The following is a 22,908-nucleotide window of genomic DNA, read 5'->3' on the forward strand; positions in this document are numbered from 1 at the left end:
CAATACAAATGATGTGCTTTGGTCTGAAATAATAGGAATGATACCCAATCCTGAACTGACATGTGAAGGATTTTATATAAAGGCTATCAATGGCAGGTCCTCAGTTAGTTCTGTCCCTCAGTTAGCTAGCCTTAGTTAGTTCTGTCCCTCAGTTAACTAGCCTCAGTTAGTTCTGTCTGTCTTGTGTTACAATGCAGATGAAGGCATTTGACTCTCATAACAGATCCCAATCCTGAGCTTTTTTTCCTTGAGCTTTTGTTACATTTCAGAATTCGTGCTGAATAATAATAATAATAATAAAAGATAAATCCCATCTGGTTTTCTGTTGATTGTTAATTTCGTGTATGACTACTCAAAGTTTAGTCTGCCAGCCAAGGAAGGTATCCAGTTATCAACATTGCTAAGATAAACCAATTATGTAAGCGTATTTTCAGATCTCCCCAAATCCCATAATACTTAACAAAGCAAAACTCTCAATGCACCTGGTTACAGAAAGATACAGTATCAAATACAGATTTCATTCAGAGCTTCGGGTAGACTAAGTGGCCTTGTTGGCTGGTCTTTTGCCTGTTGCCATTTTTAGGCATGAAATATAGCAGGAGACTGAAAAGGAAGTATGGACAAGAAAAACACAGAACTGTAAGAAAGACTTTTTAGAGCTGTCAGAAAGGCAGTTGTGCTTAGAAGGCTATGGAGGCCCGAGCACTGAAAAGATCCGTGTGTGCTGTGTTTAGGGGTGTGTGGTGTGGGGGGTGTGTCTAGTTAGTGCTGCATCTTTGAGCTGTAACAGTATTTCTCAAACTGTGCATCTAACCATTGCCTTGGCAGGACTCCAGATTAATCCTGTGCAGGGAGAGGAAAGTGCCCATGGGGCTTGGCAAAAGTTGCTTGTCCTTTCCTTGTGAAGATACGTATTTCTTCCTGGGTAATGTGGGAGATGGCTTCTCCTTTCTCTCTGCATTTGTAGCCACAGAGAAAACAGATAATTCCAGAAGACAGTCTAATACGGAATTGTAGACCCAAATGTCGTTGTAGAGGTCTGAGACTCTCTGTCCCGACACACAGCTAAATTGTACATGCACGTGCAAGTGGTTTCACAGGCCTGCTTAATGAATGCCCCAAGCCAAGTTAGATGGAGCTTACAAGGGGTGAGTAGGGAGAGAACAAAATGCCAAGGGGCAAGAAAAATGAAAAAGCACAAAGAACAGTGAGAAAGAAATTCAGTATGTAGATTCTGGGAAGGGTAGAATGGCATCGTCAATGCCAGGCCATGAAACAAAGGGGGCATTCTGTTGTTGAATTGGATGTTGCAGGCCCCTGTAAGTGTGCAACACACAAAGCATGGAAAATGCTGTGCAAGGCAGGTGTGTAAAAAGGATGAGCAAACAGAGGAAAATCATGAACAAGGAAAAACTGAAATGAAAGTTTTTGAAAAATAAAGAAGCCAGAAGAGAGAATAATGGCACAAAAGCTGGTGCTGAAGAAAAGGAGCGAGACAGTAGGAGGAAAGATGAAAGAAAGTAAAGCCACTGATTTGATGTGCTGTTTTTCATTAGAAACACATCCAAAAGGATGCCATACCCCTTCTGGATGCCATACACATATATAAGAAAATACAGACTTTTCAGCTTAACAGGGTGAAACTCCCTTCCAGAACTCTGGCATCAAAACCACCCACAAAACTCAATAAAACTACCTTCAGTATTAAATCGATGTCGGTGTTAAATAACATCCTGTGCCAAGCAGGGAGATGCCAGCCTAGCTGGATGAATACATGCCAGAGCATTTACATGATAACTGGTATGATGAATCGAACTCTTAAGCAAATAGATACCTAGGCAAAGAGCAGAGCGACCAAATTCCATGGTGTGCTACCCTGCTATCTCCGCTGGGTTGCAGAATGTATGAGTCAGAGGTAGGAGATAGCCCTTGGCAGTACCTGTGGAGAGTACTATGATCCCCACTTAAGCAAACCCATGTATTCTTGCTCCCTGATGTTTCTAGGCCCTTTCCAAGTGTGCTTGCTAGCAGTACTCTGCCCCAATGTCTATGTGGCAGCAAAAAAGGGTTTGCTTACTAGGAGGAAACGAGTGCTGCAAGCAGGACATCAGGTGCTCAGAAGGCAGCAGTCTCAGAGTCCAACCTCCCGTTGCACAGTTGTGGTCCAGAGTCTGAGCCACCATTATGAAAACAACAAACAGGCCAGATCCTCAGCTGGCACAGAGACACAGAAGCTCAGCATATTAGCCTGAGCTCTATCTTCTTTATCTCTTGTGGCACTGAAGATTATGATTAAAAAGATGCCCAGGATATAACAGACGAAGTAAAGTGTACTGAATTCACCAGCAACCTTAAGTAAAAGCCTAAGCTGCTTAATTTATCCTTGGAATCGTTTTACCACTGAGCTTTTTTTACCTTTCTTGTGGGTGCTTTCATAAATGGCCTGTGGGAACAGTGGAATTGTTATTTCTGGACATTCTCAAGAATATCACTATTGGGATTGAAATAGATGCAGCTGAAGCAGAGGAACCGACTAGATCATCTCTTGGTGCCTCTTGCAACCTTATTTTTTATCAATTGCATCCAGTTACTGTCCTAAGCTTGCAACGTTACACTGCTTCCACTAGGCTTATGTAACAAAAGCCCCAACTAGCAAACCCCTCTGCTTCCTCCATGGCTACTCATGCAATACAACACGTGGTACTGTCGGTTTTGCAAAAGGTTAGGAAATCAAGATCTGAACCGTGGCAACAGTGTAAAGTAAAAAGTAAAGCAAAATATCAAAGTTTATAGGTAGCCAGCTTAGTGTTTCGTGTCCTGCTCAAAATAATTTTCTACTTCAAATTTGGTGACAGTTGCTACAAAAAGCTCCCATATGCTCACGACAGTACTGAAGCAAGCTAGGCCTGGATTCTGAAGAAAGGAGCCGGAACAAGGTGCCGGATCTCCTTCTGGGAGTTTCCCAAAAGAGGTTTACCTCACCAGAGCTCTCCGAGCATCCTGCTATCCCTTCACATCCACCAAGTGCACTCAACATTTCCCCTGCCTGTGTCTGCTTGGCTGCTGCCTGTGATTGGAATCAATGTGAAACCTCTGACTCCATTCCCCTCACTGTAAGATGCGAAAGCACAGGCCATTTGTGAGGCAAAACCGAGATGTAGAGCTGGACATCAGCTGTTTCCTGGTGATTTGCAGACCAGTAAGTTCCATTGTACCATCTGGCTACCTCCCTCCTGTAAGAAGCCATGCATGATAGCAGACCAGCTTTTATAACGGGTTCCAGAATACCATTTTCCTCTCCATGTCTGCTCTTCTGACATCAGACTAAACCTGAGTATGAGTTCATTTGTTCTGTCCCACCCAGTGGTACCACAGGTCCATCGGCAATTTACTTCTCCCTTGCCCTTTACTTCCTAAATCACGAATTAGTAAGGAGAAGAATTTGCTAACACCATTTTAGGTGTGCTGCCAGCACATCGGAAATGGACTGGTTATATTGTCAGGAAAACATTGGTAGCTGGCAAGTCCTGCAGAGAGATTAAAGACATGGGAGGACTGTGAGCAATGCGAGAGATACGTGCTGCTACTCATAAGCTAAAATCAGTGTTTGTTCCCCAGCACTCCTGGTATCAAAACACTCAGTTGCAATGTCTCCGCTCGCTGCTGTGCATTGCTGGTACCTGACCTTCTCCGCATGGCTGTTGTGTATATATTAGCCTGTGAGCTTCCCACTACATGGATCAGACACTGAGAAGGGGGAGGGAAAATGAAAAGTAGAGGAAGGCAGGAGGGGAAATAAATACAAAAATTCTTTTTTTCTGATTTTTTGCATAGTCTAGGGAAAAGGACACCAGCAGGGGCCAAATGATATCTGAACACTGCTGTGCTAGCATGACAGCTTTACGGGGAGGCAGTACTGAGTCAGAAGCCTGATTCTCCCTACTTTTGGTTCAAGAACTGTTACACAGGGGAAAGACAGACATTTTTCAGGGTAAAAACTGTGGTACGGTGGTAGAGAGCAGACCTGAGACCTTCCTGTGCTCTGTGACTGTGTGGCGTGGTTATATAGCTAAAAAGTATTGACCCTTTCATTTGAAATAAGGGCAGAAGAGGAAGGTAGAACGCGTCCTGTGCAGCTTGCTGCTTTCTGCAGGCTGCAATCTACACGGGCGATATCCTCAGTCCCACTGACAGCCCCATGGCAGAGCAGGCATGTGTGCTCCATACTGCAGTGCAAAACCTGAGGTCATGCAACTGTAACATTCCTCCTCCGTCGTTTGTGCTGGTTTTCCTCCTTTCTCTCCCCTCTTACACCTGCCTGCAGCCACTGCAGCCTGCTTTCTCTCTCCCTCCCACCTCCTGTCCTCCTGTTCCCTTGTTTCCCAGAGCCTCCCTCTGGCAAACACACCTTCTGTGGCCTAGGGAGGAGAGAGATAGAAGCCAGGGGATGGCAGGTCACCTGAGTGGAACCAGAAGCCAGCAGAGTTCAACCTCAAAAACACGTTAGCTGGTCAGGATGCTGCCCTGGGGTGGACAGGACTGGGGAAGGTGATTACCGTTCAAGGTAATCTGTGCTCACAGCTTTTTCTAGGCTGCTCTGATAGAGCGGTGTAGCCCAAGCCAAAGGAAATTCTGCAGTGGATTCCACCAACAGGATAAAATCTATCGTGTGCCTCTGTTGGCACAGGCAGAATTCAGCCCTGAAGGCATATGAATAATGTTTCCCTAACTGGCACCCGATACTGCTCCTTGCATGACACTCCTGTTAGCGAGAGACAAGCAAGGCCTCTCTGACCATCCAGCGGTTCGGTGGTGTTCAAAACTATTAACACCCACTTCAGGCAGGAGGAGGAACAGGACAGAATGCGATACCCAGTTTATAAATCATCACTCTGATCCCAGCTAGAAACCAGGCAAGCGGTCCCGAGCCTGTTCATCCAGTTATGTGTGTACACGTGCAGACACTCAGCTGCAGGTGACATCACAGCAGCAGATGACTTCAGCGTGCAACGCGGGCAGGGGAAAGCCCTCCCCGCGCCTCCCCGCAGAGCTGAAGTAGACCCATTTCTCGCGCTGCCCTTACACCCTGCCTGGAGCCATGGGTTGCTACGCCTGCCATGCTGCTGGTTCAGTCACACAGACTAAGTACGCTCTTCTCAGGCACGGAAGCTATTATTTCTTTGAGGTGAAACAGCACCTCACACTCTTATTAACCTGTGCCCTACTTCAGAAATAAATCTGTGGCTTTTGTAGTTAGCTAGTGCTGGTGTCGGCTTGTTGCTGCATCTGCTCTGGCTCTGCTGGATGCATTTACACAGAGCCATGCGTGGCAGAGCTGTGGCCTGTAAGCATTACTGCTCCCAACAGAATAAGGAATTGGGGGGGTTGGAGTTTTTTGTTTCACTGGGGAAAGGAAAAGTAAGAGTACAAATGTTAAAGATGTCCCCGCAAAAATGATTTTTTGCGTTCAGCAGAGAGTAACGTGCTGCCTGCTAAATGAAGTTTGCCATCCGGGATATTCCTGCACATCTGGTCACCTTCCACAGCGCATCTCAAGAGTCATGTCGTACGAGAGAGGAGAGAGTTTCAAAGGATTCACTGGATTTCTGATAGCAAACATCAAACAAAATGGGTGTTCTTTCACAACAGGGAAGTAACAGGGAAAGTAACAGGGAAAGGGAAGTAGAATCTTTAGTGATGGCCACCGCGGCAGCAGTGCATACAGTAATTTATGGGTACGTTCATCTGTAGATTATGTTACCTAATGAGCAATGTAAGAAGGCAAAGGAAACCTAAAACCTTTTTAAAACAAGTGCTCAGTATTTTCACTTATAGGCAGCACAGTTATTTGACTTTTTTGAAGGAGTCGAAGATAACTATATTAAAACCACGGAGATGCGTGGAGCACAAGTGACTTTTCATGATCTTCTTGGCGGGGGGAGGGGAAGAACAAAACTGCAATTTCAGTTCCTCAGGGATTCAGCTCCATTCTGTGTCTGTCCGACGGGAAGACTCCTGTTGGGTCGGTTATTTGGGTAGTGCCTCGGTGTGTTTACGTGGCTGGCCACTTGCAGCTGGGTGGAAGTCAGCACGCGACCAGATTAGCGTCTCGATGGCTGCCATCAATTTGCAGATTGTTTCTCCTGTCCTTTGAGCCAGTTGGAAGATAAACTTTGGTCGATGTATTATACCATGCCCTTTGTAATGAAATAACAACGGATAATATGTGTTTAGTGGGGATTTAAATTCCCGAGCTGATTACGAGTAGCTGTTAAGACTTGTAAGGTTTAGCAGCGTTCGAGCCTGGAATGATGAGCCTGGAATGATGGATAGCGTTGCAGCAATGCGCGCTTTCTGAGGGTGCTGAAAAGACTAGGACTTTGCTAGGAATAAATCCAAAAGCATAAAGCGACTAAAACTGCCAGCAATACAACTTGGTACTCCATAAGAATTTTAGCGGTTGCCCAGAAAACTGAAATTAGCTTTAACAAGTTGCTTGCACCGAGGTCCCCGGCGTGTTACAACCTCTCCGTGGCTTCCCCGCAGTAAAATGAGCGCGGTCATATCTCCTGTGCCCAGAGAACGTTACGAACCGCGACTAATGGCTGCTTGCAGCGGTAAAAGGTGGGGGACAGCACGCAAAAGGGCTGTTGCCTGTTCATGCAGGTGGAGAAGGAAGGTCGCGACTCCCAGCGCCGCCCCGCTCTGGTTCGGGTGCTGCCGCGCTGCCGGGCCCCGCGGCGGGTCCCGGTGTTATTGCAGCCCCTCCCGTCACCCCTCGCCCGGCAGCGGGTAAGAGCCAGCAGCCGGGGGGGCTGCCCACCGCCACCTGCCCGCTGCCCACGCCGCAGGCCTGGCCCCCGCCCGCGGGGTGGCACCTCCGCCCCCCGGCCCCGGGCCGCTGTGCAGCGCCCAACGCCCGCTCGGGACGCGGACCCCGAGGCCGGGGGTGTCTCCCCCTCGCCCGGCCCCGGGCGGGGCAGCGGGGCAGCGGGGCAGGGGCGGCCCGGGCGCGGGTGGGCGCGGCTCGCCCCGCCCCGGCCCCGCCCCCGCCCCTCCGGCCGCCCCCGCCCCTCCGGCCCAGCCCCGCCCCTCCCGGCCCGGGCTGCCACGTCTGCCCGCCGACGTCACCCCCAGCCGGCTCCTCCCCAGCCAATCCGCGGCGCCGCCCGCCGCGCCGAGCCGCCGGAGCCGGGGGAAGAAAGGCCGCGCGGTGCGCATGCGCCGCAGCCGCCGCAGGGGCCGTCGGGAAAGCGAGTCCCTCAGTGCGGCGGCGCAGCCCGTCGGCCCCGTGGCGGACTCGGTTTCCCGGCGTGCCCCGCCGCCGCCCCCCGGCCATGTAAGCGCTGCTCGGCGAGAGGCCGCCCCGTTTCCTGGTTGGGCTCTGGCAGCCATTTTGGGCTGAGGAGCGAGCGCGGAGGCCGCGGAGCGGGCAGGGCGCCGGCGGAGGGGTAGGCCGAGCCGAGCGCCGGGCGAAGGAGGCGGGAGCCGTTGGACGCCTGCATCCGCGGAGCGCCCGCCTCGGCGGCGGGAGGTGCCAGGCCGCGACCGCCCCCCCTCAGAGCGCGCTCGCCGTCCCTCGGGCCGCGGGCCCCACGGACATGTCCAGCATGAATCCCGAATAGTGAGTGCGGCCCGCGGCGGCGGCCTCGCTGCGGCCGCGGGCTCCGCTGCCCCGCGATGGGCAGGCGGGGGGGGAGTAGGCCGCCGGGCCTGCCGCGGGCGGTGGGGGGCGGGAGGGAAGGGCCGGGCCTGCAGGGCTGAGGGCTTCCGGCGGCCCGCCGCCGGGCACCGGGGGGGCCGAGGGCAGGCGTTCGGCCTGCTGCCGCCGTCCGCGGGGGGCGGGGGGGAGACGGGTATAGGGGTGGGGGGGGTGCGGGTGGGAAGGGCGGGTATGAAAACTTAATGATGTCCCCGCTGTGAACCGGCGCGACGGGCCCGGTGACCCGCGTGGCTCCGGCTCCCTCCCCGCGGCGGCTGCGGGCACCCCGCAAACACGGGCGCGCTCGATGGGGTTTTTTCCGGGGCCTCGCAAATGCAGCGGGGCTCCAACAAGTGCCGGGGAAAGCCAGCTCTTTGTGAAAGCCGATCTTCCCGGCCGGTTGCTGCTGGCAGCTTAGTAGTCGGAGGTCCACCCTTCACTTTAGCTGCAAGTCATGTGTGTGTCACATGGCTCTTGCAAAACACTTCTTGCCTATGTAGATTTTGCAACGCTGTGACTTGATAATGAAATGCTCTTGGGGCTGTCTTGAGCTGAAATAGTACTTGCCTAGAAAACCTGGTGATGGCATAGTTTTTGTAGGGTTTTTTTTTCTGAGGGTCGTTGTCCCTCGTGATGTGACTGTGGCCTTTTTCTCTAATTGGGCTGCTGGGCAGTAAGGGTGGCTGAGCCCTCTGGTCAGTAGTTGTCTGTATCCTGGCAACTGTAGGAGCAGTGGCTGGCCCACCAGGATGTCGGGACAACAAACCTCGTGGCCTTTTTGAGCGAATAAGAGGAGAGACTTGGGATTAGTTTAAAAAGCGCTGTAAATACCAGCTGCTGCACTCTCAACAGTTTAGTGTTGAAGAGTGTTCTTAGGATTCTGCCATGGACGCTGGCTTTGCTGGCACTCCAGTGGGGGCCGATGAGGCCACTGTGCCCTCTAATGGAAGCAGTTATGGTGTTGAAATGCACGTGTGGTATGACACTGCTGCTCTAGATACCCATTGTCTCTGTTCATGGATGATACTTCAGCTACCTCTGTCCTCAAAGCCTGCCTTTCCACACAGCTGAGGCTACTGATTTGCATGGTCATGGCTTTTGTGCTGCCTGCTTATGGCAGCATGGTTGCAAGTGCTCTGGGCCCATTAAAATCACCTGAAGAGCAAATGGGAGTAGAAGACAAAGTAGTCATCAGCTAGTGCAAGGGAGTTGGTGAAAGCGAAGAGGTACAGCCAGGAACTCAAGTTACATCTTGGCAAGATGACATAACAAGCTTGCTCGTGTGGTTTTGGGAAATGGCAAATCAGTAGCTGGAGGTAGCCTGTGGGTGAAGCACCAACAAATTGTTGGTGCTTCTGTGGTCGTAAGGACTCTCAGCATTCAACTTGAGTTTACCTTGCAGACTGGTGGGTTTTGTAGTGTCAAACTGCCAGAAAAGCGTTAGGCAACTAGCACTGTGCAGAAACAGATCGAAGGGTGGCTTTTTTTCCTTTCTTGAAGCCTCTCAGCTTTCTAAGCTCATGAAGAGCATAGCTGCCTGCGATGAGATACTGAAGCCTGCTATGAAGATGGGGAGAATGTTTTGAGGGAGACTCATTCTCTGTGAAGAGTGTTCATTCCTGGTGGTGAGGACAGCTGAGTTTTGGGGGGAAAAACAAACAAAACAAAAACCAACCAGAGGAAAAGCTGCAGTTTAAGATTAATTTGTCGTATTAAATGGCTACTTCCTGCCAGTGTTGTCTGCAGGATGAGGCTAGGTGGTGGGAAGGGTGTGGCGAGACGGACAGAAAATATCTGTCACAGTAGTGTGTGTACTTGGATAAATGTTGAACCAGGAATAAGACTTAAGGGATTATTCCTTCTAGTTACCTGTAACAGATACAGGTACAGATGTCTGTTTATCCTTTTAGAAGTGCCTTGCCTATTATGTGACACAGTCTGGCTTCCTTATCACAGCTGCAAGTCAGGCTGCCTGTAGCCCTGAATCATCCTGGGCATGCCAGAACTCTATCAGAGGTCAGTGGGATAGCTAGTTAAAAATTGATTAATAAAAAGTCCTGCCTCCTTCAGTTTGTCTGTTAGAGTTAGAGGATTAGAAGCTGCTGGTGCAAGGGTTTGAAGGGGAGTGTGTGCGCTTCTGAGAGTTTCCATGAAGCTTGAGGGCTGTGGGACAGCATAGTGAACTAGTTAAGTGTGCTTTTTCATTTGAGTGCAGGGGCTGAAGAGGGATGGATGAGATTAGTGCTAGCATTTGGAAGCTAAATTCTTAGAACACCTGCCTATCTAGCACTGGGATGTGTTCCACCCTGCCTTATGGTGTTTAAATGAGCGAAATGTCAATATTGACTGTTGTGACTCGATCGTGTCAGGTTCGGCATTTCCTGCCCCTTCTGCAACTTGTGTGTAGTAGTAGGCTGAATAGCATAAACATGCTGGTGGGTGAGCTAACAGCTGAGTGGTATGAGGAATTAAATCTTGATCAATGTTCTGTAGTGGCTGGATCTTGTTATCGATGCCTCCTTCAAGGAGAGATGAGGAAATTAAGTGGCTTTTGGGGTAAATCTGGTTTTTTTGCATTCGTCAGAAGTATTAGGGAATACCAGGGTGTGTGGGGTGTTCAGTCTTCTATGACGGTGTTCAGTAGGTGACAATTGACAGCTTCTGAGCTGCTGGAATAATCTGAAATTGTTTTGTGTTCTTAACTTGCTTAAACAGCAGTCTGCAATGCAAAGTGGCATTATGTCTTCTGGGTTCTGTTTACCTACACAGCCAGTGTGTAATCAGAGTGACTAGTAGTGCTCCTTGCTCCTCTTCAAAATATCTTGGGTGGTAGAACAGAGACGGGGCTTGAGGCAGCTGTGAGTACTTGTTTACAGTAAACTCGTGGCTGACATCAGTGATTAAGGCACATCCCCACAGTTCCTTGTTGGGGGAGGATGACTACCTAGTCTTGTTTGGTTTGGCACAAAAATTTCCTGACACTTAAAAATCCTCACGTTACCCACCTGTACAAACAACAGTAACTTAGAGGCCCACAGGTCCCTTGTTCTACACAGCTTTGGCCAGGTCTGTCCTAAACTTGACTTCCTGGTCTTCTGCTGAACTTGCTGACTACTTCATGGAAAATGCATGGAACAGGAGGATGCTGCCTCACTGCTCAAAAATTTGACAGGGCTGTTTTGGAGGTGTGGTGTGTGGTTTTTTTTTTTCTTTTGGCAAGAGGCAACTAAACTTGAGGTATTTATCCATTATCTCTTTGGCAAGAGAAAGTGGCCATATCCTCTTCCTGATGGGGAGGATTAGAAGGCTTCACTCTTACTGACAGTACCTGCCTACCCTCCTGCACATATTCTTCTAGTGTGCTCTTATGGGTGCTATGTATGACTTTACACTATTTCTCACCATTTATTTATATAATGATAAATCTGAATTCACACTCTAACATGGAGAAGGCTATGCTGCATAGCTCACCCTGCTTTATGAAGGATCCCTGAACTGGAAGATTTGATGAGTTAAGTCTTCAGGTTGGAAGAGCAAAATTCAGTGGTTTCAGAAATGGTTTTGTGACTCCTCACAGGCAAAATTAACCTGCATGGCTTGTTGGACACGCTGCTACAGCTGAGCCCATTAACATAAATGTTCTAGCAGTGTAGTTTTAGTCTAGAAATAGATTTCTGAAATTTTGTAGGTTGTTTTCATTTTTGTTTTAAACTGTTGTATCCTGAGAGCTGTCTCTGGCATCCCACCATGTGTTACAGACTGCTCATTCGGTTCTCAGGGCCCCTATATAGTCACCTGCTGTATCTTAAGAGGTCCTAAAGCAGCTGGACCTAGAAAGGAAGGCACTATGTTATTGGAATGTAAAATTATTTAAATTTTTTTAAACCTAAATAGCAAAGTCCTGTTTAAACTATCTCTAGATTGGTGCAGATCTAAGCTTATGTGCCAGAACTAGGCTTTTGTGACACAATACCCATTTCTGGGGTCAAGAGACGGCTAACTCAGTAGAGGCTGTTCCCTGGCTGGCAGTGGCCTGGACTTTGGGGGGTGGGGGGGAGCCAGGATGCTGAAGTAATCATATGAGCTTGGGGCTGTCACTTTCTTCTAGAAATACTGAAGCCCAAAGTGAGGGTGGGTCTTAATAACAAGGCTGTCAGACCCAGTGTTTAAGGCTTCTGGGTTCTTGTTGCATTAACAGTAGTGCTGTGTGTAAACTATTACTCTTCTTGTTTGCTTCTGAACAGGAAAGGGTTTAATGGCAGAGTAGATCTGGTTGGGAGCTGTTCTTGGCACTAAGAGTAGCAGAGGAAAACGAGGTACTTGAAGTTTGGGGACTGGGGGGACCTGAATTCCCCTTGGAAGCAAGGGGAGGCTCTGAAGTGAATCGTTAAGACTCATAGCTGAAGCCTTACCTACACCAGGAAGGAATTATTTTCCTACTAATTTTAGTGAAGACAATATAGTGGCAATATTCCTGTGTTACCATTCTTAAGGGATTATGGCATGCTGCAAGCTCTAGTACTTTCAAGTGTATTAGTGTTTACTGTAAGTGATAATTTAAGTTCAGGGTCACTGAAAATTCTGGTTTTGCAGAGAACTGAAAAACCAAAATTCCCTGCTGTAGTAGGAAGGAGCTGTTTGAAGGCTGAGGCAATTGTGACTTCAGTTGATGCATGATCCTGGGGAAGAAGGTGTAGGTTTAACAGTGGACCAGGTCTCAAAGCTGTTGTACCTTACCCTGCTCTCCAGGTTACATACAGTATCACTACTAGTCTTGGGAAATTAAATTATTGGTGGGGGTAAGAAGGTTAAATGCCTCTTGCTACAGCTGCTGTTGGGTAGCCCCTTGCAGCAGTTCCTGGGTGATGTTGGTGTTGGAGAGGCAGCAGAGCTGCCTAGCTGAGGGTAACAGTAAAACTGGTCGATACAGTCCTTTTTCAGTGATCCTTACGCTTAAAACAGGGCGGGGGGTGGGTGGGGGTGTGAGGTGGCGGCGGTGGTTTGTGATAAACCACAACTGTGCATGCTCAAGCACTAGCTCATCGGTGTGGCTGTGGTGGCGTTTTGGCAAGTGGAGCCGCAGGAAATGTAAAACTGTTCTTCTGAAGCACACAGGGAGGCAGTGCTCCGGGCTGTGAGGAGCGATTTTGGTGTCACCTGATGGGGAGGCCCAAGTGTCAGGAACAGGCTGTCTTGTCTGTGATCACCAGTGTTACTGTGGGCAGTGGTAATGCTTCTGGTCAGCAAAAATGCTTCAGCTATCTTGAAGCTGTTATGTGGGTTGTGATGTAACTTATCTCACCTAACAGTTTGGGTTGGTAACCATCTTGTCTTGTGTTGTTAGTGTGTGACTTGACAGGTGGAATAGCAATTCTGTGACTGTAAACTGCTAGACATCCTTTGACCTTGATTTTCTTTTTTAATACCTTGAGTGCTTTTAGCTTTACGCTGTGGGGGAAGGTTGCATTTTAAGGATCAGCTTATTAGTTGCTACATTTACCACTTCTGACTTCTCTGTAGCCTTGAGAGAAGTGCTGCAGGAGCTGGTGAAGGTTTCAGTTGAGCATGTTCTTGCAGCCTGGGACTAGGCAAGATGGCAGGCGTTTGGGCAGGGAGCAGTGACAAGCGGAGCAGTTGACCATCTGCTTGGCTGTTAGCGCTAGGGATGGATGCGGTTTCCTGGCTGGATTCCTGCCAGCCAGAGTCTGTGGCGATGTTGGGGAATAATAGGTGGGGAAGGCTGATTTCAGGCATTTGCATACATGGTACTTTCTTAGTTTGGTTAAGTGGGACTAGAATTTGTGGTTAATAGGAACTGGACGCAATCCTGAGCACTGTGGGGCTGAGGAGTTGCGAACTTAGAATGAGTTAATCTAGTACTTAACCACCACTTACACAAGTTATTTTGCTTTGTGTTGCTTGTTCTTTGCTATGTGGTCTCTAGTATTAAACTGGCCCATTAGTCTTATGACTAACACAAAACTTGATATTTAGTCAACAGTGAAGTCTTTGCTACTCTTTAAAGTATGTCAGTTGGTTGTTGATGATGCTGAGTTTGGTCCCTCAGTGTTGGGAGGACTCAACATGAAGCAAAAAAAAATTGTCATCTCTTCTGATATGACTTGAGAATTACTAATATTGCACCTGATGTCCTGTAGAGGATGAATGAATCCTCCTCTGGCAGTGGCTTTAGCTGTAATTCCTGAAAGGCAAGTGGAGTGTGTGGTCGCTGTCAGCTATTAGTCTGTCGTGGGGTGGATGTTCATTTTGCTTTAGCAGGCCACTGAACTTAGCGTTCACAAGTTGTATACTTAAATTGTGTTATTGTGCTGTTGGGTTCTGCTGGAGCTTACGTTTAGGTGACTTAAAGTGAGGAAGGAATTGGTTGCTTTTGGCCAGCTACGTGGTACTTGTGAAGCCGGGCAGCGGAATCAAGCCTTTGCCTTCAAAGAAGATGCAAAGATAATGGCTCTGGTGGACAGCTGGCTGTTACTGCCCTCTGTGTGTTACTTAAGCGCAAACCTCATTGTTTGGTTGAGTGACTTAATTGTGAAGCATGATTTTAATCTTGGCTAGACCACAAAGGGCTGAAATAGGTCTGTGTTACTCTTGCTGATAGTCACGCTAATATCCCCAGGGTAACTTCCTAGGAAAGCACTGTTCTACCCCAAAATGCTGCGTTCAGAGCATCTGCCTTACTGCTTTTACTGAGTAAACTGTGAGAGTGTCTAGACTGGATAGAGAAGCTTGGAGTTGTAGGTAATTTCCCTAGTAAATTAATTTACCCTTGTCAAACAGGATAATATACTAGCTATAAGGAGCACGATTCTCAATAAGTATTTTTCATTAAGTGACTTTTTTTTTTCCTTCTGCAGTGACTATTTATTCAAGCTACTTCTGATTGGAGACTCCGGTGTTGGGAAATCTTGCCTTCTACTTAGGTTTGCAGTAAGTGATCATGCTTGAAAACTTTACATAAAAAAAAAAGCTACCTGGTACTTAGCTAGAACATCTGTGCTACAAGAACTGCTTGGAAGGACTGATGTCTGCTGGGTCTGATATACCAAGGAATGATTGAAGTATTGCAAAACCCTCCTGTCTTCTGCATGTGTTTCTAGCTAATGTATTTGAGTAATACAGAAATAATATAAAGAACATGTCCAGTTAAGTTTCCCATTTTCCTGTTACTTGAGAACAAGATATCTTAATTTAACTTCCATCATTGCACTAGTGATGGAACACTGAAGATGGAGGAATGTACTTGAATTCTGGGGTGTGTGCCTTCAGGCATGAAGAAAACAAATGTGTCAGTTACTACTTGATCTGAATATTTTCAGCCAGATGAGGTTTGATATCTTCATTCAAAAAGCCTACCAGTTGCTTAGCCAGAGGGAGAAGTAATTTAAATGATACTCTAGGAATAATAAGGCCTTATGCTTTCTTTAGTGAATGAGTATATAATGAATGTTAAAATTGCTGGTGGGCCACTGTGGCTGAAGTCTGGTGCAAGAAGCTGTAGTTTTCCTGTCAACAGGAAAAGTTAAAATGGATTTGACAGTTCTAAGTAGAAAAAGCTGGAGTCCAGTGAACTCCTTGCCTACATCTGCCAAAGTGCAGCCTTATGTTGACATGGGAGGAGAGGAAGGATGGGAGAATATGGGGCATTAGTTTAGAAACTAGTTTGATGCTGCTGCAGGATGATGGCAGCAGTTTTACAGCCTAAACAGTTGCTCTAGGCACCTCTGGAAGGAGCCTCTTCCATGTTATTAATGTGGAATGATGGTCTGGTGCGTACAAATAGCATCACCCAAGTTAAAGCTATTACAGCTGCTGTTGGTGCAGTGTTAGGACAGGGAGACACTAAAGCCACCATGAACACTAGAAAAACGTAACTTGCTCTGCTCCCAGGACTGGAGGCAGTGGTTTGGAAGTGACACCAGGGCTGGAGCAGCACTCCTGCATCAGTCTAGCCTGCTTCTCTTGCAGATACCTTGGAACTAATTTTGGCTTCCTGCGAATAATCCAGCTTTTTCTTTTTTGACAGCTACGTTAAGTTTGTGCTCAGTTATCTGGTGTTTCTTCAGCTAAGTAGCTTTTTCCTTTAGAAATTTGACTTTCTAACTGAGCTATGTTACCCTGACATAAGGTATTACCACAGCATTCGCTTACCTGTGTTCTTCCTTTTGTAGGTTAAACACCAGCAGGCTTTTCAAACATACCCTTTCGAGTATTGAAATGTGAAGGAAATAAATGTCACGTCATTCTGAAAGGCTCAATGCTTTATTCTTGCTTGCACGTGTTCCCCTCAGGCAGATGTATTATCTAAGGTGTCTTCCATTCACAACCCAAAAGAAATCCCTTGCTTTTGTGGTAGCTGTTGGTTTCATAAAGCCTTTTGTGGTGCATTTTACATGAAGTTCTATCCTACTGGTACTTTGGGAATAGAAACTTCCTCCATGCTGGCAAGCCAGCAGTCACTGAAGGTAGCAAGGCCTGATCCAGCGCTTCCTGTGTGCCTTCAGGCTCGCTGGAGGCTGTGGCCAGGGCCGTGCAAGCTGCTGGACCAGTGCTGCGTTCCCCTCCCGCTGCGCGCACAGGCTGCGGAGCAGGGGACTTCACACAAGTGCCCGAGCGGTAGCTCTCAACTGCCCTGGCAACCAGCAGTGCCAGCAGCGGGTCTGAAGTTCAGGTGTGGAGTGTGACTGAGGCAGAGCTGCTGACTTGTAGGTAGCGGCTGTGTAACACATGAAAAATCACCGAAGGAAAATAAAATTGAGGCATTTTAAGATCATTGTGGTTATGCTAAGTAGCTCTTCAATCTGCCAACCTGAGGAAAGACTTTTTAAAACTGTAGTTCAAAAGGACTTGACGCTGTGGGATTTCCAGAAAAGAGGCTTTTTGACTAGGTTTTGGGAACACAAATCTTGTTGTTTGAGCTGTTTTTTAAAAAACTTTGTGGGTTTTTGGGGGAAGTAAGCATTCTGTGAAAGTATGTAGCTACCTAGTGGACTTCGCCGGGCATCATCAGGTGGTTTTGCTAGGGAGCCACCCACCTCTCTCTGCCTGGGGCAGCCTGCCTGTTGTGTGACACAGTAGGTGACTGCAGGAGAGGTGCAGCTGGCCTGACTTACGTTCATTCTTTCTCCTAGGATGACACGTACACAGAAAGTTACATCAGCACGATTGGTGTGGACTTCAAAATCAGAACTATAGAACTAGATGGGAAAACAATCAAGCTTCAGATAGTAAGTAGTATTTCTCAACTCCTGGGTACTTTAATCTGTTGAAGCATGGGATTACATTCATAACTATTGGTATTATCTCTGTACTTTAATCATTAAAATACAAGCGATATCTTCCCTGTTACAAGAGGCCAGGCAGTTTTCACAAGATTACAAGACTTCCTGTGACCTGGCCCTTAAAGACAGGTGCTCGTCAAGGCTATCTGCCTGAATGAGGAAATGACCTGTTAGAACCTTCTTTTCCTGGGAAGAGAAGAAAGCTGAAGTAGTTAAAAGGTGGTTATGGGCTGGGAGCTGAAGAAGGGTAGAATCCTGTGCTGGACTGCTGTCGTATCAAAACTGGTGTAGTTCTGCAGTATTTAGCAAGGATTTGTGTAAGTGCAAGAATATCCCACAGTTGTCAGAGATGCCCAGTTTCTGCAGCAGCTGTTTGTGGCAGACTGCGCTGTCTAGTGCTGCTGCTTTTGTTGACCTGAATGGAAAAACTGACACAAACACTTGTAAGTGGCCGGCCTGCCTTAGCACTGGGCAGTGTTTCCTGGTCTTTCACTCGGAGCAAGCAGGGGAGCAGGCTTGGCAGTTCTTTCCTCTAATCTTGAAGCACTCTAAAAGGGTGACTGGTGTAATGAAATCTAATATCTATGCAAGGTCACACAATCCTTGTCAGCCACTGCTTCCAGCTCGAGCCAAGGCTCTCAGGACTGGGAGGCAGTGACTCAGGGATTCCAGGCTGTGCTGTGGAGCAGGAGTCCAGTTTACAGCCAGAAGTCTGAGCCTGCAGACTCTAATGTAGCTGTCCTGAGTCCAGAGCAGCACGCTAGGAATGCAGTTGCTACTGAAATCTGTCTGTGAGTGACTTTTTTTAATACGCGGCTGGCCCTGTTCTTGATGTGGCTCCAGGGAGAGGAATGTTTGGGCAACTCCTGTTCCTGCCCTGATGGGAGGAGAGGTCAAGCATGTCATGTCCCTCCTTAGCTCTCCCGGCAGGAGGAGGGAACCAGGTTTGGTTTGAGTTGTTGCACTTCACCCTCTGAAGAGGAATGTTGCCTTTAAATACCTCTGCTGCCGCTCCTGTAGCAAGGAGGTTGAAAGGAGCGGTCAAGTTATAGACCCGTGTTTCTCTGACCTTATTCCTAGCAGGTTTTCAATCCCTGGCTGGTGTTTGTTCTTCTGACCACTGAACCATGGCTTCTTTGTGGGTCAAAACTGCTTAATGTTTTCCTCTGTGAGATCTCTTGACTACACTTGTCTGAAACCAAACGAATGAGCGCTTCCTGAAAAGCACCTACTGAAGTGTCATTCTTCTCGGTTAAAATACCTTGAGGAGACAGTTCTGTAGCTGAACTTGGATGTGCTTGTGGTTGGATGGCTGATCAGCTGAGCTGTATTTCTGGAAGCTAACGTGTAACACTGGTGCAGCTATGTTGCAGTAACTGATCCTGTTGCTTTTCTTGTAGTGGGACACGGCAGGACAGGAGAGGTTTCGAACCATCACTTCCAGTTACTATAGAGGTGCTCATGGCATCATAGTTGTGTATGATGTTACAGATCAGGTAAGTGTTGAACCTGTGCCTGGAGAGTTTCTCCAGGTGGCATATGTTAGGCTGATAAAGTAAATAAAACCAGGAATTTAACCACTTGGCACTTCTTAAGTTGACAGTGACTGTGTTAGGCTGCGTTAAGGTTTATCAAGCCAAATGTATGTGTTTAGTCTCTGGTTGGAGCCTAAACAGAAATAAAAGGAGCAGTGGGATTGCTGGCTCTAAAGCAGTTGTATCTTAGGCTTAACCTAAAGCTTGCTGGGCATGTAGTTGCTTGTTCTATGTGAATACTTCTCACCCTGCCTTTGGTAGCAGGAGTTTGAGTTACTGGTGGAAGTTGTTGAAAGATTTGTGAATGTACTTGAACTTTGGTCTACGATAAAACTGGCTTTTGAAACAGAAAATTGCCAGCATGTGTGCAGGATACAACTGAGCCAGTGTTTTCTGTGAAAGAATCTCTGAAGATTACTGGTACAGTTGTCATGTTTGAGGGACTCTTAGGAAGTGTAGAGTTTCCTGAATTAATAGGAGAACAACAATCGGGTTCAGTTGTGAACTTGAGTATCAGTTCTGCATTTCTGCAGTCAAAGATCGTTCCAGCATCTCTGCAATGATGTGGTTTGCACTTGATACCTGGTGTTTTGCAAGTGCCTGGGATTCTTCTAGTTTCAGCTGTGTGCTGTGCCTTATCTCTGCCGCAGCAGGAGGAGGAGAGAGAGTCCCAGGTGGTGGAAGTTCTTAACTATTCAAGATGTGGAGCAGGGAGAAATCATGGGGGGGAGTGCGGCACAGGGCTGATTGTGTGGGGCTTGGAGCAGGGGCGAAGGAGCTCCACGGGCCGTGTTGACTCGCCTGTCGTAGGCAACCGAGGGTCCTGTTGAGTGAGTTCTGTTGTGGCTGTGAGTGGCACTGATCAGTACGCTGCTTCATATTCTTCCCTGGTTGTTACTGAATAGAGCGGAGCTTTCCCCTTGGTTAAGGGTCTTGCTTACAGTTCTCTTATCTCCTAGGAGTCTTTCAATAATGTAAAACAATGGCTGCAGGAGATAGACCGTTATGCCAGTGAAAACGTCAACAAGTTGTTGGTGGGGAACAAATGTGATCTGACCACAAAGAAAGTAGTAGACTATACAACAGCAAAGGTATGTTGACATCGATGTGTTTGCTTGAGTGCCTGGTCTGGATTGTAATGATTAAGTTCTAATGCAGGGAAGTGTCCTGGTACACGGATGCCAAGGCAGGTGTGAGCAGTTCCATGACACCCTGCAGCGCGAGTCGCCGTCAGGCTGCGGTCTGGGAGTAGGGGGGTGGTCTAGGAACTCATGGCTGATGCAGCAGCACACCAGGAAACGAGGTGAGGCATGAACCGGTGTATGAGCTCACTGTTCACTGTTTCTCGGTTTGCAGGAATTTGCAGATTCTCTTGGAATTCCGTTTTTGGAAACCAGTGCAAAGAATGCCACAAATGTAGAACAGTCTTTCATGACCATGGCTGCCGAGATTAAAAAACGAATGGGTCCGGGAGCGACAGCTGGTGGTGCAGAGAAGTCCAATGTTAAAATTCAGAGCACTCCAGTCAAGCAGTCTAGTGGAGGTTGCTGCTAAAACTTGCCTCCCCCCTTTTGTCTCACAACAATGAATTTGCAATCTGAACCCAAGTGAAAAAAAAAAATTGCCTGAATTGTACTGTATGTAGCTGCACTACAACAGATTCTTACCGTCTCCACAAAGGTCAGAGATTGTAAATGGTCAATACTGACTTTTTTTATTCCCTTGACTCAAGACAGCTAACTTCATTTTCAGAACTGTTTTAAACCTTTGTGTGCTGGTTTATAAACGTGCTATCCTTGTTGCTTTTCCTGATACCAGACTGTTTCCTGTGGTTGGTTAGGATGTATTTTTGTTTTGATGTTTCTATTGGCATGTTTAGATGTCAGGTTTAGTCTTCTGAAGATGAAGTTTAGCCATTTTGTATCAAACAGCACAACAGTGTCTGTCACTTTCCATGCATAAAATTTAGTAAGATATATGTAAGATCTGATTTGCTAGTTCCTTCTTGTAGAATTATAAATGGAAAGATCACACTATCTGATTAATAGTTTCTTCATACTCTGCATATAATTTGTGGCTGCAGAATATTGTAATTTGTTGCACAATATGTAACAAAACTGAAGAAATGTTTAATAAATATTGTACTTATTGGAAGTAATATCAAACTGTATGGTGATAAATATTGTCTTACTTTGTATGGCTAAGGGGGAAATCAGGTTCGCATTGTGCACAGACATCCCTGCGTGCAGCCACAGCGCTCAGCCCTAGTAACCAGAGACCTTCCCTGCAACTAAAACTAGTGACTATGGCTTAAGAGACCGCGGTGTCGTGGTGCTTGAGGCACGTAGGCTGTACCAGGAAGGCCCAGCCACTGCTGGTGGAGGCATAATGCACTCTGAATGTACAACAGTTCCCTCACTTAGCCTCGGAACTTAATTTATTGCTCAAGGACTCTACGGAGGGAATTTCTGTCAGCTTTGCGTAGTGGGGGAGAGCAGTATTTCCCTAGCAGGAGTGAATTCGGTGTAGCCTTGAGGTGGTACAACTTTCTACCAGTATATTATGTCTTTTCTATATACTGTTAATTCCATCCTCTTTTAACCAGTACTTCTGACTTAGTGCAACAGCTTAGCTTCTATTTTGTTACACAGAGGCATCGGAAGGATGACACGGGGACACCAAGGCCCCGCAACAGCCTGTTGCTCAAAGTAGGCGCTATCTTGAACAATTTGGAACTAACCAGCAGCCAAGAGGTTTTGGACAGTGTGATTCTTTGTACAGAGCTAATCAAATCATTAGTGCCTGATGTCTAGCTAAAAGCCACAGGAAAGCTAGCCTATAACACTTCCTATACATGTAAAATTGTTCAGCTTTATCTAAACTCAAATGTTCAGCCTATTCTGTAAATAGTCTCATGTTTGAAAGACCATGTAACATTCCCCTAGTAGCAAATACGCCCTGTGATAGTAAAAATATAGCCTAGGTATGTTGTGAGGTATAAACTAAAACTGGTGCAAATATCCTCTGATTTTTTTTTGGGGGGGGGTGACTTTGGCTAACAGCTTTCTTCAACATAGTTGCATAAATCAACAGGCAATTGTAATACATAAAGTATTGTCATGGTTAAGTTGAACTCTTCCACTTGAGACCTTCACAATAAAGTGATGTGCTTTCTATTAGAGATGTGCTTGTTGGTATAATTCATTATATAATGTGACTTGCTCCTCCTTGAGAGCGGGAGCAGTAGGAGTAGTGAGTGCCGCTAAGATCAGGAAGTGAACCAGGAGGTGTATTGAGGGTAAAACATCTTCCCTTCAGAGAAGTGCACAAATGAACTTAAATGTCAAGATGCCTGCTACATACTATCCAAAACAATGTTAATATATACAGTAATAAAAGCATTGCAAAACCAACTTGGGCTACACCAGTTGTTTGGTGGTGGTTTTTCTTTTGTTTTTTGTTTTTTTTTTTTTTCTTGTTTCCCCCGCCAAAGTCATTCCTGTGTTACCGTGCTGGTGCTGTTACACACTCGAGCCTGTGGCTGCCACGCTGGAGGCGTGTGGCAGAGGCCAAGGCAGGCCTGAAAATCCTGGGCGAGGGGGCTGTAGCCTCTTACCTGTGAGCTGAAAAGTTAAATACCTCTGCCACCACGGGTCAGGCTTACAAGCAGTAGCAGAGGGGCGGCAGTTCCTCCCCTCACCGCAGCGCCCATCCTGCCCTGCTGTAGCCTTTGCTCAGGCATCACCCTGAATGCCCCTGGGTGGGGACCTGGCAGTGGTGGAACCAGTGAGACCCGTCTCGCTGTAACCATCTGCTTGAGCCTTTTTGTTGAACTTGGGCTGATCTATGAATTGCCACCTGCAACTTGGCAATAAAAAAATGTGCCCTTGAAGCTGAGAAGAGGGGAGAGTATCAAACCCCCCCACAAACCCCAGCGAATTCTTTTCTGTTGGTAACAGCTTAACTATGCTTTCACCTTGTGCAATACAGATGCTTTGTCGTGTTCACTGGAACAGGAGGAACTGATGTACTCTGCACAAGAACGTGGTAATCACTGTTTAGCTTAAAGGTTAATTAAAGCCAAGTACCAATATTCTGTGGTTGGCTGGAACTTTTTGGCCACTTACCTCATTACGTTGCTTCAGAGATGCCCTTTTCTGTTGCAGAAGGGGCCTGGAAAGCCTCTGTAAATGTTTTTTGTGAGCAGCGATGAGCTGCGGTGGCTGCAGGAGGGGTGGGTGAGGCGCGGCTCTTCCCCCAGGGAAACCAGCACTAGCAGCTACCGCAGGTAACAGAGTAACAGGTAACACAGCTTGTACAGGACCTGCATCCTCCCCGAGTACTCACCTCTTTGTTATTTTATTGAGATTCA

At 47.3% G+C, this 22,908-nt stretch overlaps 1 protein-coding gene across 1 annotated transcript; it reads left to right on the forward strand.

Moving 5' to 3' along the window:
- The first annotated feature begins 7,366 nt into the window (after positions 1-7,366).
- Positions 7,367-21,949, forward strand: RAB1A (RAB1A, member RAS oncogene family). Its single transcript, XM_056344068.1, has 6 exons — positions 7,367-7,624; positions 14,578-14,650; positions 16,852-16,947; positions 18,402-18,497; positions 19,496-19,627; positions 19,893-21,949. Exons 1-6 carry the CDS (start codon positions 7,602-7,604, stop codon positions 20,088-20,090), a joined length of 618 nt encoding a protein of 205 aa, XP_056200043.1. The 5' UTR covers positions 7,367-7,601; the 3' UTR covers positions 20,091-21,949.
- Positions 21,950-22,908: the final 959 nt, after the last annotated feature.

This window comes from Falco biarmicus, chromosome 6 (genome assembly GCF_023638135.1).
Source record: "Falco biarmicus isolate bFalBia1 chromosome 6, bFalBia1.pri, whole genome shotgun sequence".
Lineage (NCBI taxonomy): Eukaryota > Metazoa > Chordata > Aves > Falconiformes > Falconidae > Falco > Falco biarmicus.